At 46.3% G+C, this 15,863-nt stretch overlaps 1 protein-coding gene across 8 annotated transcripts in view; it reads right to left on the reverse strand.

Annotated features, from left to right (window-relative positions):
- Positions 1–15,863, reverse strand: part of Bcas1 (brain enriched myelin associated protein 1) — a 73,574-nt gene that overhangs the window by 21,453 nt on the left and 36,258 nt on the right. For 3 of the 8 annotated variants that reach the window (XM_050153041.1, XM_050153039.1, XM_050153038.1), the window contains exons 5-9: positions 15,104–15,259; positions 14,441–14,485; positions 11,533–11,667; positions 7,496–7,708; positions 487–528 (exon numbers count right to left, since the gene is read on the reverse strand). In XM_050153041.1, the coding sequence (XP_050008998.1) occupies positions 487–528; positions 7,496–7,708; positions 11,533–11,667; positions 14,441–14,485; positions 15,104–15,259 (591 nt within the window). The remainder of the gene's footprint in view (positions 1–486; positions 529–7,495; positions 7,709–11,532; positions 11,668–14,440; positions 14,486–15,103; positions 15,260–15,863) is intronic. The other 5 variants (XM_050153045.1, XM_050153040.1, XM_050153043.1 and 2 more) reach the window with 3 other exon arrangements.

A 15,863-nucleotide genomic window follows, 5' to 3' on the forward strand; every position in this document is an offset into this window, starting at 1 on the left:
TCTATGATCAGCTCTCTGTGGAGACACCAGTCTGGATTATTGCCGTAAGACATTCTCATGGCTGATACAAATGGCTGGACCTGAGTACCACTCAAAGTTAGTGAGAATCTGATAACCATGGAAACAAAGGTGAAGGGGCAATCAAGGCAGAATGAAGCAGAAGATGCAGCCCCATCCCTTAAGGATGTGCAAAGCCATTACTATGTGTAGTAGACTCGTTCAGCCCCTAAAGGATGACAAGATAAGGGAATGCTCTGGTTTTGGATCTACTTTTACAGAGATGCAATGGGAATGGTAAAGAATCGATTCAGCGTTGGCCCCCCACCTTGGTCCGTGATCATGGGAAGGGATGAACGAGTCTACAGAGTCTACAGTGGATGCATAACACAGGACATGCAAAACAAGGGATCCCCGAGCTGAACACCCGATGGCCCGATGCCCCGAAGATGACAGTGGAATGATTTAAGAGGGCACCAAGTCACTTACATTCTCCTCTGCACCTGTGGAAAGCGAATCCTCTTTAACTGACTAGAGGAAGATAAAAACAAAAACAAGAGTCAAGATGTTACCAAAATAAGTCACGTGAAATCAAAGGGCTATCTGGTTGACCAGCCCAGAAGGGTAGTCCTCAGATACTAAATTGCTAATGTGGGTGGGCCTTGTTCAAGCAAGAGTTTGAAGGAGGCTTCCACAAAGGCAAACAGTAGAGTAAGATAATTCAAGTTCTGTATTTCAAAATGCAGCGAACCAAGAATAGAAACAGTCACAAGTAGAGTATGTGTGGAATAGGAATGGTTGTCACAGAAAACACAAAGTCAGGGTGCTGGCTGCGGGAAAGAACATTGCCTTTACATTTTCTCGTAGCCAATAAAAACAGAACAGTAATAACAACTATATAATATTATATGACAATAGTAAAATTAGTATATAACAAAAGTTATTATTATTATTATTATTATTATTGCTGAATATCATGAATTTCCAGCTAGCTTTGGATTTACTCTATAGTCATAGATGACTCCTGTGTCCACTTTCTTTTTTATTTATTTATTTTTTTAAATTTTTCCCCCCTGTGTCCACTTTCCCAGGACTGTGATTCCCAGTGTGCACCTGGCACGCGCACTACTCACTCATGTGGCGCCCGGGAGCAGACCCAGGGCTTCCTGCAAGCTGGACAAACACCCTACTAACTAAGCTACGTTCCTAGCCCATGGGGGAAATAGTAGCGCATCAACGCACAGCTGCTGTTAGGCAAACACAGGTATTTTCCCGGAGAAATTCTAGAAGAGAACCAGAGAAATGCACCCCGTGTCTCTACGGAGAAAGCAGGCACCCCCATCTCATAAGAGGATCCCCAGCCTTATCTGATTGCAGTCCTTGGTCAGCACTGGGGGCTGCTCCCTACACTGGCCCTCAGTCTGGGCCGACTCCGTTCTGCTCAAGTTCAACCTGGACGGAAGAGTCCATGGAAGGCCAGGGCCTGGGTTCCACACTAATCCAGACACTGTTTTACCCCCTGGGGTCACCTGGCTCTAGAGTCCGGTCCCAAACAAGAGGGGGTATCCCATGTTTTCCAAAGGCCGATGCTATGCTATCTTGATATCTTTCCTTTAGCGATTCTTAAACCTTGGCGTGTGGGTGTTTATGGACACAGACCACCTTGAGAACTTCCCAGAAACAAAATCCTCTGCAAATGATACCAGGACACACACAGACCTTCTATGTCTTTTTCCCTATACACATTTTAATCCTGCTTAGTAACAGGGAGGAGAAGGGACGTTTGCTTCTGCATCTCTCAGGAGCCTGCCAGGCCTTATCTCCTTTAACATGTCTCAAACAAGCATGTGACTACCATTAATAGTATAGGACATGACACAGAGAGGCCAAGACACTTGCTCAGGTTAAATCCTCGAGAGCAGAGGATACTGTTCTGAAAGTTAAGTCCCTTGTTTGGTGACAGCGAGCTTACTATCTTCCTAGCTAAGATCGGACGGTCTGTTTCTGCTCATCTAATTTTCATATCAGCAGCACCCCAACATTCCTGAAAGCTTCTGTTGATGAGGAAATGATGCCGCCCTCAGAACAGTTTACAAGGGCTGCTGCTTTCCTGGGGTGTGTGCAAGTTGGGGTTCTGTTGCGGCTTTTCATATGCATTTTTAATAAAATTTGCCTGAGGATCAGAAAAGTAAAACAGCCCCACTGGCCAGCCTTCACAGACCAGGCAGCAGTAACACACACCTTTAATCCCAGTACCCACAATGACACACACCTTTAATCCCCGTAGCCACATTAGCTTGCCATAGAAACCAGGTAGTAGTGGTGTACGCCTTTAATCCCAGCACTAGAGAGGATTATAAAACAGAAGGAGACAGCTCTCAGGCACAGTCTCATTCTGAGATTCCTGGAGGCAGGATCGCCATTTCGGACTGAGGCAGAGGTAAGAGAAAGTGACTGGCTGTTTTGCTTTCCTGACCTACAGGCTGAACCCCAATTTCTGTCTCCGGGTGTTTATTAATCATGCTTCAGGGTTCGTCAACTTGACAAAAGCCTAGGCACTGTCTGGGAAGAGGGGATTTTATCTAGGAGAACGCCTCAACTCAGACTAGCTCAGCTGCCCTTAAATCACCTGTGTTCTATGGAGGGCAGAGTCTTCGTGGGTGCTGAGGATAAACCGTATTAAATGATGCACTCAGGAGTCCAAGAAGTGACTTTGAATTTCACCCCTTCCCCCCAGAGCCGAGTCAGGTAGGCAACTTCCTCCCTGGTACACCACAAGTGTCAGATAAACCATGCTGGGGTCCAAGAGCTGGGACAGGCGGAGCGAGTGACCTGGGTCTCCCTCTCAATGACTTTGGTGACAGCTCTCTGGTTCAGGTGATCCTAGAGAGATAGAGAAGCCCGGAACAATTGACAATCACCTGCCTTAGCTTCCTAGAGCCTCACAGACAGGTCAAGTGGGGGCGGGGCATGGCTGCCAATGGGGACTGATGCAGCATACGTAAACCATTTCCATAGTGAGGAGTCAATGATGGACAGGACCGCATCTTGACCAACACAGCCCAGCTATGCATACCTTATGCTCTTTATGTAGCCAGGGTTCCAAAGATAGAGTCGGAGGTCAGTGGGACTCTTATTTGTTCCTTTTCCAAATGTGGCCATATTAAATACCCCTTTTCACTATTGATCGATTGAGGAAGAGTGGCTGAGCCTAGCTTTTAAGAGTCACCAGGGCCCAGGCTCTGACCCTACAAACTCCAGTAACAAAGAGACATTGTAAACACTGCTTCAATTACACTGGCTCCACAGCTGGAACGGGGGTAGGCCGGGTGTGACGTGAAGCTCCCTTAAAATCTTAATGGCTCATTCTCTGTAGCCAAGGGGCACGCTGACTTTTGTCTAACACAGTTCTAGGTCAGATCAACCCTCAGCTTGTTGTGCCAGTTCCTTGAGGTCTTTACTGCCCATTGATCGATTGCATTAATGAACTCCACGCAGCTGGTGAGTTTGATGAGTGTGCTCTGACGTCATCGCACTCCTCTTACTGATAAACAAATAAAGTAAACAAGACTGAGACCAGATTCTAGAGATGGTTTGCATTTCTCCACTGTATTCAAACACACGAGAAGCAGTTACAGAGCTCAAAATAAACAAAACCACTTCTGATGAAGACCAAAACTGTGGTAACAACCCACACCGCTGGGGCTGCCCAGCAGGTTGTTAAGCACTTCCCTTATCTGCATCCATTTGTCAAAGTCTAAGCATTGGTTTCACCATCGCCAACTTCGTTGTTACACAAAAGCCTGTCTTTCTATGGAGGGGTGGAATGTGTCTCTGCTCTTCTCTGGAACATGGCATTGCCCATGACGAACGCAGTCTAGATCTTGTGTTTCATCTGCATTTGCCCCTGGCCTGGTTTCCCAGCTCGGTACACAGGGCAGATGAGAGCCTCAGGCAGCCCTCTCCCCTCTTCTCTATCCTTAGCAGAAGTCTATGGCAGGAGACGGGGAGGACCAGACTGCAGTTTGGTGCCTTCCACAGCCAATGAGCAGATGTGTCAGGTAACATGGGAAGACGGCAGAGAAGGCTTGACTGCTCAGTTTGGCAATGCGTTCCGTGAGCGCATTGCAGAGGCAAGAGGAAACCTGGGCCGAGTGGCGGAGAAAGAGGCTCACTTGGGAGCAAATGAAGAGTGTGCAGTGTTTTGAAGGAGAGGCTCAAGACTGTCCGACTGAAAACGGAATAGACAGGACTGAGACCAGACTCCACAGGCTTCCCAAAAAGGAATAGCCTAGTGATTTAATGCCCCACTAAAACTGAATTTCAGATCAGCAGCTAGTAATCTTACTAGCATAAGTCCGTCCCAAAGATTGCACGGAACACACTTAACCTATAATAAAACGACCTCTTTTTATTAATAATTTGTAATAAAGTGTGGGTGTTTTTCAGTTTTTCAATCTCTTTTTGATAGTCAGGGAATGTCTAGTAGGAGAAAATCATTCAGACCTCAAAAACAGAATCACAGCGTCTCCTCCAGGAGCACTTGGCTCTTAATTGGCTAATCTAAAGAACAGCCTGGCCCTGTTAACCACAGTAAGCACTCTGGTGAAAACACTGGTGGGATCCCATTGAAGATTTGTCTGTTGCTAAGAGCAAGCAGCTACAAGCCAGAGCAAATTCCAGCATGGACAGGAAGTCCCACCCCTAACCAGGTTGCTGTGGGCAACCGACAGATACTGGGAGAGTGAGAGTCGGTTTTCTCTACAAGAGCAGCTCCTGGTAAACCGGCCACACTCTGGTGGAAGGCACCCACGTGAGAATAAATGGGCTGCACAAAAAAAAAAAAAAAAAAAAAAAAGAGAGGAGGACATACTGTTGGGTGGCAAGGGGAGGGAGCGAATCTGGGATGAGCTGGGGCCAGATGACATGACCAAACACATCACACGGGATTCTCAGAGACCTAATAAAAACATAAAGAGCTGCATAGAGTGTAACTTACCCATGTCAGCTCCATCTTCAAAGAATGTGGACAACTCTTGAAAGAGACTTTTCCTTTATTAAGATCAGAGATGGCCCATTTTGACCATGGGATAGCTGGTCTGAGCGCTCAGATGTCACATGTCACGGGACATCACAGATGGCAGACCCTTTCCACAGATCCTGGACTTTTCATTTCATCTCCAGCTCTCTGGAAGGTCCCCACACGGAGAAAGAAAAGCCTGACAGCAAGTCCAAGAGCCCAGATGGCTTCAGCATGAGACGTCTTGGAGGTGCGGCAGGCTTACTGTGGGGACCAGGTCCACCTGTCACCCCTTCAGTACTGTGCTTTCCCTGAGGACTCTGTCGCTGGCAGAACATGGAGGGGTCCTGGGTCATGGTCTCCTGTGCCGTGTGGGCTCTCACCATGAGCAATCTTGTGCTGTAGCAATATCCCTCTGCTTCTGCCAGCACCACCTACAAGCCAACCTCTTCTTGCCTTCCTCCTCCTCCTCCTCCTCTCTCTCTGTCTCCGCCGACACAGCCTACAACAACCTCTCACTGTGGCCTCGGCACTGATTTCCAGCCTTCTGCCATTCACAGGAATCCCCCTGCCCCAAACACTCACACATCACTTCTGTTTGGTGTGTGCTTCTTGGAGAAATCAAATTCGCCATCACACCAGGACCACTTTTTATGGAGCGTGTTCCCTTTTCACTGGATTCCTTTCTAAACTCAGCGCACTTGGCCTCACCTTCAGCAATAAATCTACTTTCAAAAAACTTTTATTTAGCCAGCGGGGGTGGTGGCATGCGCCTTTAATCCCAGGACTCGGGAGGCAGAGGTAGGCGGATCTCTATGAGTTCGAGGCCAGCCTGGTCTATAAGAGCCAGTTCCAGGACAAGCTCCAAAGTTATAGAGAAACCCTGTCTTGAAAAATCAAAACAAAACAAAAAATTTATTTGTGTGTGCGTGTGTGTGTGCGCGCGCGCACGCGCACATGCCCACAGAAGCTAGAGGTATCAGATTCCCTGGAATTGGAGTTTCAGGCAGTTGTGAGCCCCCTAGTGTGGGCACTGCAACTGGACCCAGCTGCTTCACAAGAACAGTTCTTGCCCTGAACCACTGAGCCATCTCCCTAGCCTGCAAAAGTCTGCGTTGACCTCAAGTTGAATGTGTCAATAAGCTTTGAAGATATGTACAGTTCTGGTTTGTTTTTGTTTGTTTGTTTTTGAGACCAGGTCTCTCTATTTATCCTGCTGCCCTGGAAATCGCTGTGTAGACCAGGCTGGCCTCGAAATCATAGAGATCCTCTTGCCTCTGCCTCATGAACGGCTGAATTAAAGACATGTACCACCAAGCCTGCCTGTGATATATATATATATCACATATATACATATGTTATATATGTATAACTATCATGTGTATTTGTTTATATGGTATACAGCTATACAGATTATAAATATGTATACATAATACATGTAAGTCTCATACACATAAGAATATATGGTCATTCTTAAATGTGAATATTCAAATATGGGTCACTGAAGTCTTTTCCTGTGCCACTAATATGTGCACATAAATCATTTGGAAATTGTTCCCTATATTATACTGCTGGCAAAGAGTTCTAAATTAGTATGTAGGCAGGAAGAGGATTAAAATAGTATCAGTTGACAAGTTCCAGTGCGTCCTGAATGATTAGAAACAGTGCCCTGGAAAAAAATCTAGAAGAAAAACTTTCTGTACAACAAGAAATAGACCAGAAAGCGGCTCAGAGGTCCAGCTGGAATCTCAGCAAGAGCGTGTGACTGGCGAGGCGTGTGCCGCTGTTCTGTGCCGCGTGCCACATGGCAGGGGTTTGGAGGAAGCCGCTGAGATCGTACTTCCAGCTGTGTGAATCCAGCTTGTTTTAGAGGAATTTAAACCAGGTCAGCGTGCTGAGCATGCATCCAGTGGGGTTTGCTCTGTCCTGACAAGGGAAGCCTCACTCTCGACCACCTCAGCCCAGCCTCGATTCCTGTGCATGCTGCACCTTGGCCACCTTTGTTGTAGACCACAGGCCACGCCCCACTGCTGGCGATCTGGTGGACACCCTTATTTTCTAAGCTAGGGATGAAGAATCAGCTCACCAGAGCTGCATCTGGACGTGGAGAGGTGAAGACAAAGAGGAGGAGGTCCTCTCCCCAGAGAGGGTGTGTGCAGAGAAAGCTTAGGGTTATCGACCTCTGCAGAGGGACAATACAGTCATACACTCTACAGCCCTCTGTCATTAACCTAGTCATCCAAAGAACAACTCTTACTTGTTCACAGCCTTTTCCCTCCACAGAGCACCCGTGTATAGAGAGCACGGCCAGCATTTCATTCTGCCCAGGCGTGCATTAGGACGTCATCACGCAATGGCAAACTAATCACGAAGCAGGACAATAACCTCAGAATCATCAGCATCCACCGGCCCACTGGAGATCATTCCTGAGTCATCTCTGTCCCCAGGACCCAGCAAAGGCCTCACGACCAGACTCACCTTCTTCCAAAAGAGCTTTCCCAGAGGCAGTGAGGTGGGCCCCGACTTCTCCTTGCCACCTTCTTTTATTGTGTCGCTGGCTGTGGCAGGTGGCACGTGACTTGGTGGGCTGCAGCCTTTTGAACTCTTGGTCGCCCCTTGGGTCTCCTGGGGTGTGAAATTGGCTTTCTCTGACGAGAGACTGGCTGAAGTAGTGGGTGTATTTTCAGTATCCTATAAGGTTTTGTTTGCAAAAAGAAAAGTGAAAAATTCAAAGTAATTTCACCGTTTCAAAAGTAAAAGTTTCTCTGTTAAAATAAGCAAGGGGCTGGGGTCATGCTTGATGTTAATTTTTTTTCCTTTCTAATTTTCTGTTTTATGCAAATATTTACTGTGAATATAGCTTTGTGTTTATATAATTTTCCTTTTGAGAAAGATAAAGGGGGAGACTTGTTAGTAGTGATGTTCATGTAAGTAACTTAGTGTGGGTAGGTTTGGGGTGTGTTATTAGAAGGTGGAGTTCTGGGCTCTCTCTTGGCTCAGCGGGTAAAGGAACTTGCTTCAAGCCTGATGACCTGAGTTCAATCCCTGAAACCCACATAGTGGAAGGAGAGAATTTCTTCCTGCAAGTTGTTCTGTGACCTGCACATGTGTGTTGTGGCTCACGTGTGTCTATACGTACATGTGTGCACACAAACACACACACACAAGCACAACCAATGTAAAAAAGAAGAAAGGAAGGAAGGGAAGAAAAAAGGAAAGAAGACAGAGAAAAAGAGGGATTTTGTTTGTTTGTTTTTTATCAAGGCCCTTTGTTTTCAAGTAGTTTTGGCCAGGCTCCCATCCATGGAACTATCCTGAACATGCACATACAATCGTACACAACGACTCCTGTTTATTTTATGAGCACGATTACTTTACCAAGCCAAACTGGAGATTAAGGAAGGGTGGTGATAAATATGACGGTCATAGGAGTTCTGAAACTTTTCTCCCACATCCCACTTTGGAGAAGGCAGAGCGGAGGCTGTAAAGTGATAGAGATCTACAGACCTCATTCCCATACTTCAGATGCAACCGCCACACTCCACACATAACCTCTTTCTGCTCCCCGCTTCCTTCCTGTTTTTCCCTCCCACCCCTTCTCACCTCCCCCCAACAACAGGCTGTGCTGAAGTCCAGATCCAGGGTATCTGATGTTTCTTACCTCTCCCCCCCACCCGCCACATTCCTTTCTTTCCTCTTTTCTTTCCCCCCTATTTTTTCTCTTTCCCCATCCCCCAAAGGGCCTTATGTAGCCCAGGCTGGCCTCAGCTCCCTTTGCAGCCAAGGTTGTCCTTGAACTCCTGATCATCCTGCTTCTACCCACTCTACCCACGCCCTCTCTTGCACACAGGTGTGCACCAACCCACTTACTTCAGAACATCATTTACTTATTCAGTGAGTTCCTGTTAGCTTCTACTCTCTGCCTTCCCCGAGCCACCGGATAAAGACTTGTGAGCCCCAAATATGTCTAGGCAAGCGTGAATATGGACCTTAAAGTTTAAACATCAGGCTCTTCCAACCTGACTTCATTAGCGTAAGCATCTTCATTTTATGACTTTTCCTCTCTGAACTTAATGACACAATCCCTTTAAACTCCCAGACAATGATTTCTGCCCAAAAGGAAAAAAACAAACAACAACAACAACAAAAAAAAACCAAAAAACTAGACAATAAAAATGGGATTTAGACTAAAATATTAAAAACATGTATTTAGGATTTTAAAATAGTTTTGGTTATGGAGTCTGTATGGTTGCTGGTTTGTTTGAAGAGGCCTCCGACAGTAGTTCTGGCCCAGCCTCCAGAGTCCTGGGATTACAGGTGTACACCATGACACTGTAGATGATCAGAATCTTAAGGCCGTCTTTCCAAAGTTTACCTTTTCAGATAAGGAAATTTGGGCCTGAGAGCTGTCTACCCCTAAACTGAGAGGGGGTGGAGACAGAGCGAGAGAGGAGGAGGGACCAAATCCCACCATGGCTAGTTCCATCCACCCGGACTTCTGGGACAGACTCCAGCAAAGCCTCATTTGCACTTTCCTCCCCTGCCGACTCACCTCAGTTCCCAGAGAAAGTCCCCCCCCCCCCAAATGATATTCTCCTACCACTAGATAACCTAATATCCTTCCTCTGGGCTCTGTAGGAGACAGTAAAGATCCATCCCCACCCAGAGCCGAGCTGCTATCAGACACAGCAATGGCGAAAGGATGGTTCCATGGTTAGGGAAGTGACACGGACCTCGGCCGGGCCATCATGGTGGGCGGAACCGCTACAGAGGTGACACATGAAATGAATATCATAAAGAAGGACAGACACGGTGTGCAGGGAGTCACACCCTTCATTCAAGGACACCCCCTCCTCATGCAATTCCCAAAGTGGGAGTTAAACCCAATTCCTTTGCATAAAGGTCTATGGTATGTCTCCTTAGCTGTTACCAAACTGTGCTTCATAGACCCAAGTGGCCATACACTTATTATTTATGTATTTATTGGTCTTTTTGGAGCCTGGGCCTTGTGAACCCCTGCCTATCCCAGAACTTGATAAATAGTTCAGGATATTTCAAACTTGGGTTAACCCTTCTGACTCTGCTTTTTAGGTTCTGGGGTTATAGGCATACACTGTGTTCACCTGCCTGTACCACTTTTCAAAAAATTATTTTATAAAATGTGTGTGTGTGTGTGCAAGCACATGTGAGTGCAGTGCCTTCCAAGATCAGAAGAGGGTGTTGGATCCCCTGGAGCTGGGGCTGCAGGCACCTGTGAGCTCTCCCACATCAGTGCTGGGAACTGAACTCAGGTCCTCTGCAAGAGCCGCAGGTGCTCACAACCACTGAGCCACCTCTCCAGTCCCCCGAGACCACCTTCCTTCTTCTTCCTTTCCTTTCCTTTCCTTCTTACTGCAGTATCTATAATCCTCTCTTTACAGAGCAAAATGAGCCTTCTTGGAAACTGAAGGTGACCTCATGTGATTTGCAGCTGCTACTTGAGTGTGCTGTGGGAGCTTCCATTTGTACACACAATCCTAGGACTAGAGAATGGAGCTGGGAACTTTCTTTTTTAAACAGGCTCGCTAAATTTGGAGGACAATGGTTAATAACTAAAAAGGACATTCCAAGTATTTGACCCAACTCAGAGATCCCTGGAATTGGTGGTTTCAGGTGTGCACTGGTTTTCCTTCATGCGTGAAGAGTCTGTCTCCAAAGCTGAGCTCATGTTACCCAGTGTGATTGGCTCTGCCAATCCTCACTGCTTTCTTCTGCTTGGCATCTATGTGGGCGCAGGATGAACTCAGTCAACAGAGGGAACCGGGGAGGCAGATGACAGCAAGATAGTATTGTTATTCTGAGGTTAGAAGAGAATTTTCCAAGGAGTAGGTGGCATACTACAACTTTACAATCAGGATACGAAACAAAACTCAAATAGCATTCTTTTCCTTTTCTAACTCTTGAGTCATTTAACAGCATTCTGTGGAAAAGTCCGTCTGTGCTGGGAGGGCTTTATCAGTCTCCGCCACCAGCCAATTCCTTCCTAAGAAAAGGCTGAAGGACACTGGATTCTAAACTCTACAGAAATAAGCAAGGACTTTACTTTTAATTAGCCACATACACGGTCATTTCCCTGTTAGGAAAAATGATTCTGGTTTCCACGTATGATGGAATGTGAAGGCATTTTTGAAAGGCACATTTAAATAGGAACAGTCAATTCTAGTATAAAAATATCAAATGATTAATAGTACATTTAAGTCAAGTGGTAAAGGTGTATGCCAACGACTGACATTTGGGAAAAAGTGGGTGAGGATTTCAGAACCCTGCTCTACACTTGGAAGGAACCAATCTGAGATTTTATAGCTATCAGGACTTAAATGCCTGAAGTTCAGGCCTCAGTGCCTCCAAATCCCCATCAATGACCACAGTCACCCAGGGCTCGGGATTCCCCGACTTGGGGCTGGTAAATACTGGATCCTAAGCATCAGAGGTGAAGAGCAGGGTTCTTTATCCTCCTAGTTGGAGGAGATACAGACCTTATGCCTAAAGAACTTTCTAAAGGCCAGTGCTAGCCTGGGGCTGTCCAGGCGTTTCTTCTTGCTCTTAGCCTGCATCTCCAATGTCTTCTGGCCAGCGTGTCCATCGCAGACACTGTCTGCCTTGGTTGCCTTCTGGACAACAGCGGGCATAGCTTAGATGTTTCCTTTTACACAAACCCACTTGCTCTTCTCTGTTTCAGAGTATACTCAGACACTGTGACAATTAACTACTGGTGTGTCACTCAATCTCCCAACCACAAAGCACCCTGGGAATACTTACCTTCTCAAAGTTCTCAAGAATGAGCCACTAAACAGGATGTTCACACACTGGTTTTTAACAGAGTCACCTATGCAAATGACCCAAATCAACACATCCCAGAATCCCACTCCAATACAACCCAAACAACTCTCCTCGTCCCTATTTTCTTAAGACAGTGACAGGCCATTTAAGCTGTGACTATGTGACCTAAAACATCAAATGAAACACAACCAAATCCAAAAACATAATGCTACAATCTTGACTATCAGCATTAAATATGTAAATGCCGCTGTCACCTGGGAAAGGAAAATGATAAACCACCTGCTGACAAGCGATGTTCTGTGTCTTGATTTTAATCCATGGCTAAATGTTACCACCAAATGACTTCCACCCTCAAACCAATTTCCTTTGACTCTGGAGTGGAACCTTCACGGAAAGACTATCACTCACAGCGGTTCCAGTGACTTCTACCTGGGCAGATTTCCCAGGCAAAGGAAGTGTCTGGGGTGAACCAATTCACTGAGCCAAAATGGGAGGAGACAGGAATCAAAATAACTCAGCTCCAATCGCTACCAACTGTTGGCTCAGGTCACAAATGCTGTGGGGTTGTCATGAGGCACGGAGGGCATGTAGCATGATGCATGTAGCAATCGTCTAGGGGCTAGAGAGGTGGCTCAGCAGTTAAGAGCACTGTCAGCTCTTCTAGAGGGCCAGAGTTCAGTTCCTAGCACTTACTCATGTTCCAGAGGATCAGATGACCTCGTCTGACTTCCATGGGCACTGCACACATATGGTGCTTTTACATACATGTAGACAAAGCACCCATAAACATAAAACAAACACATAAAAGTAAGGAAATGAAGGTATATATAAAAAAAGACTCAGGGTTGGGGACTGGAGAGATGGCTCAGTGGTTAAGAGCATTGGTTGATCTTTCAGAGGTCCTGAGTTCAATTCCCAGCAACCATATGAGGGCTCACAACCATCTGTAATGAGATCTAGTGTTCTCTTCTGGCCGGCAGGCAGGGCAGACATACAGGCAGAACACGATACATTAAAAAAAAAAAGTATTCAGGGTCAAGTGTGACAGAGATGGAGACTTTTCAAAAGCACCTTGGGAACTTCAGAAGAAAAAGACGCCCCAAAGACAAATATAGAAGAAGCCACGTCAGCTCCTGGGCATCCCAAACAGTCTGTATTCATAATCCCTCATCTAAAATACTGGTTCCCAATAGGGACTTCTCAGCCCACTGGATGGAACAATGAGATTTTATCAACAAGGTATGCCCAGTGGGGACCACATCCGCACTGTGGATGGGTTTTGGTACATGGGCCAGCTGAATAGAAAGAGCGAATCGGGTCATTTGGGAAGCCACCCAACACACCCACACTCTCGACTGTTGACAGCCCAGTATGCTGAGACTGAAAAGCACAGAAATGAACATCTCGACCCAACCATTCATTGAATTTGACCTTAGCTGCCTTGTAGCAAACAAGTCATTTTAAGAAATCCGTTTTTCAATGGGAGGAGAAATTTCTAGAGGAATCGATTGGTCCACTACGTGTTTGTAGAAATAAGGGTGACTACATTCAAACAGAGCTTTACAGTTTGCAAGGCACGGCAGCCCCTTCCCTCAACTCTGGGCCAGTTTTACGGATGTGGAGACGAGGTGAGGATCACATGGCCCCTACATCAGTGACCTGGAGCTCAAACACAAGCTCTCTGGGATGAAATAAAGGGGACTCCCCACCGCTGCTACAGCGGCAGATGAATGGGTCTGGGTGAGCCATCTATTGTCCCCCATCCCCGCCGAAACTCTTCCAGCGGACACTTATCTCTCTCCAGCTTAAACTGTCTCACGGGTTCCATGAAATTTAAACCATGTGTTCCATTACAGGCTGTCTGCCCGGTCACATGGAAGGAAAAACATCTGTAAGACGGTGGCTACTTCACCCCAAGTTTACTTGGGGAAGAATTGTCTCCACTTCCAGCCTGTAAACCTCCAGGCTCAGCAGGGTCCACACCCTACCTAGCCTTTCACCGGGCAGGTGTCCCGTGGCAGCTATTTTAATTCAACATTGCTGTGCAGAAGATATCTGCTTTTCAAATGATATGAAAATAGAAAACATATTAACACGCCCAGAGCTGCAGCTTCTGCCTTCTACTTCAGAGGAAGTCTTTAAAAAACAAAACAGAACAAAACGAAACAAAACAATTGCTTCATTTTCTACACACAATGAAAAAAATAGATATTGATGGTGTAGTTATTATTAATTTGTATCCGCTGTATATTTAGCGCCTGGGCACGGTGACATTCTTTAGCCAGAGCTACTCTATCACCTTCCAAGCGTTCCACTGAAATGTTTATTAAAATACCGTTAACCAGGGCAGAGGACTGTAGCTAAGGTAGAGGGATTGCCTTCCAGGCAAGAGGCCCTGGATCTAATGCTGAGCACTGCAGAATCCAAACAAACAGAACCACAATCTTAAGCTAAACCAAATACAGCACCGTTAAGTTTCTATGTAGATTCATATATGCGCATCATAGAATATTCATGATATGTACATCACCCAAGACACATATGCAAATCTTAAACCCAATTCTTTGCATCAAGTCAGACATACGTGCATGTCAGGACACCTACCGTGTCTTCTGGGTCCCTTCTGGTTTCCGTTTTGTTAGGCGAAACCTGGAAAGTGGGAGAAACACAAATGTTAGGACTCCGCTCTAGAGGCTGACAGAGCTCAGAGAGACAACTCTCACCAAAAACTGAGAAACAAAAACACCCTTGACCCAGGGGAGACACGAGCAGCTCTAGGTAATAAACAGTTTACAAAAACCAATATTTCATTCTGAAATGTATTAGATCTTACACATCCACCAAGGGTTCAATCTCATTCAAAAATCATCTCCCCGAAGGCCATCAGGTGTCCCCTCGATTCTCTGATCACTAGTTGAGACACAGTACCTGTGATACATCCTGTTGATTTTTTTTTTCTTCATTTTACCTGGTGAAGTCAGACTGATACTGGCATACAACTCAAACACATTTGGGACCGGCTACTGCTGGATTCTATATAGCACCGCAGCTCATGTCCCACAGTTAAGACACCCCCCCCCATTGTTATTATGACTTCCTGTCCTAAAGCTTTGTCACTGAAGGCCAGGCCAGCACAGTGTCCTGAGAAGGAACATTTACATTGCCCTGATGCTAATTTTGATACTACAACATTCAAGCATCCCTGATTTCTAGAATTAGACACGGGGACAATGACATTAAGGAAGCAAACCAGAGATGTCTACTTACAAGGGTCTTGAAGAAGCTCATAATGGAGTTGATATTCTCTATGGTTTCTGCCTCCTGGGGGTCCTCCTTCTTGGTCCCCAGCGCCTCTGGATCCCCAGGGACAGAGTAACTCAGAGTGTCAACTTCGCGTTCTCTCCCCTCACCGTCAACTATGTCCTGGGAACAAAGCAGAGTTTTCACAGTTGCAGCCCCTTGGATGCGGACTCTCAGAGTCTTCCTTTGATTCCACACCCCTCTCTTCCTCATCCCCTAATTCCTGCCATAGCTCTGCTGCCCACGGCCCTGCAGGACAATCGCTAGTTTATGAGAGTCCTTCTTGCCTCCCCTCCCCCTCCTGCTAACACATGGTAGGAGGGACATTGTTTGGGGCCAGAGGGTAACAAACTGAGCGGTGCATATCACACCCCAAACAAAACCCCTTTTCTCTCAAGTCTGCAAGGAGGTGATCAGAGAAGTTAAGGTTTCCATCTCTGCATCTAATGGTCTGTGTGTTAGGCTAGAGATGTCCCTGTGGGATTTCCCACAATTCCCAGAGCCAAATCATATCAATAGCAAAAACAATAACAACTCTTTCCCCAATAGCTACTTTGGGAGTCTGTTGGTAACCGGGATATGGTTTGGGAACTGATTCCTTTCCTTGTCCTGTTTTTTTTTACCATGATCCTGAGCCAAGACACTGTCACCGCTTCACTCCAAGACAGTCATAACTCTTGCCCTGTTTACTCGTGTCCTGGCAGCCTCCCTCACTCCACAGATTTAT

Source organism: Alexandromys fortis, unplaced genomic scaffold, assembly GCF_014885135.2.
Source record: "Alexandromys fortis isolate MF-2015 unplaced genomic scaffold, M_Fortis_MF-2015_v1.1 scaffold_81, whole genome shotgun sequence".
In the NCBI taxonomy this organism is placed as follows: Eukaryota; Metazoa; Chordata; class Mammalia; order Rodentia; family Cricetidae; genus Alexandromys; species Alexandromys fortis.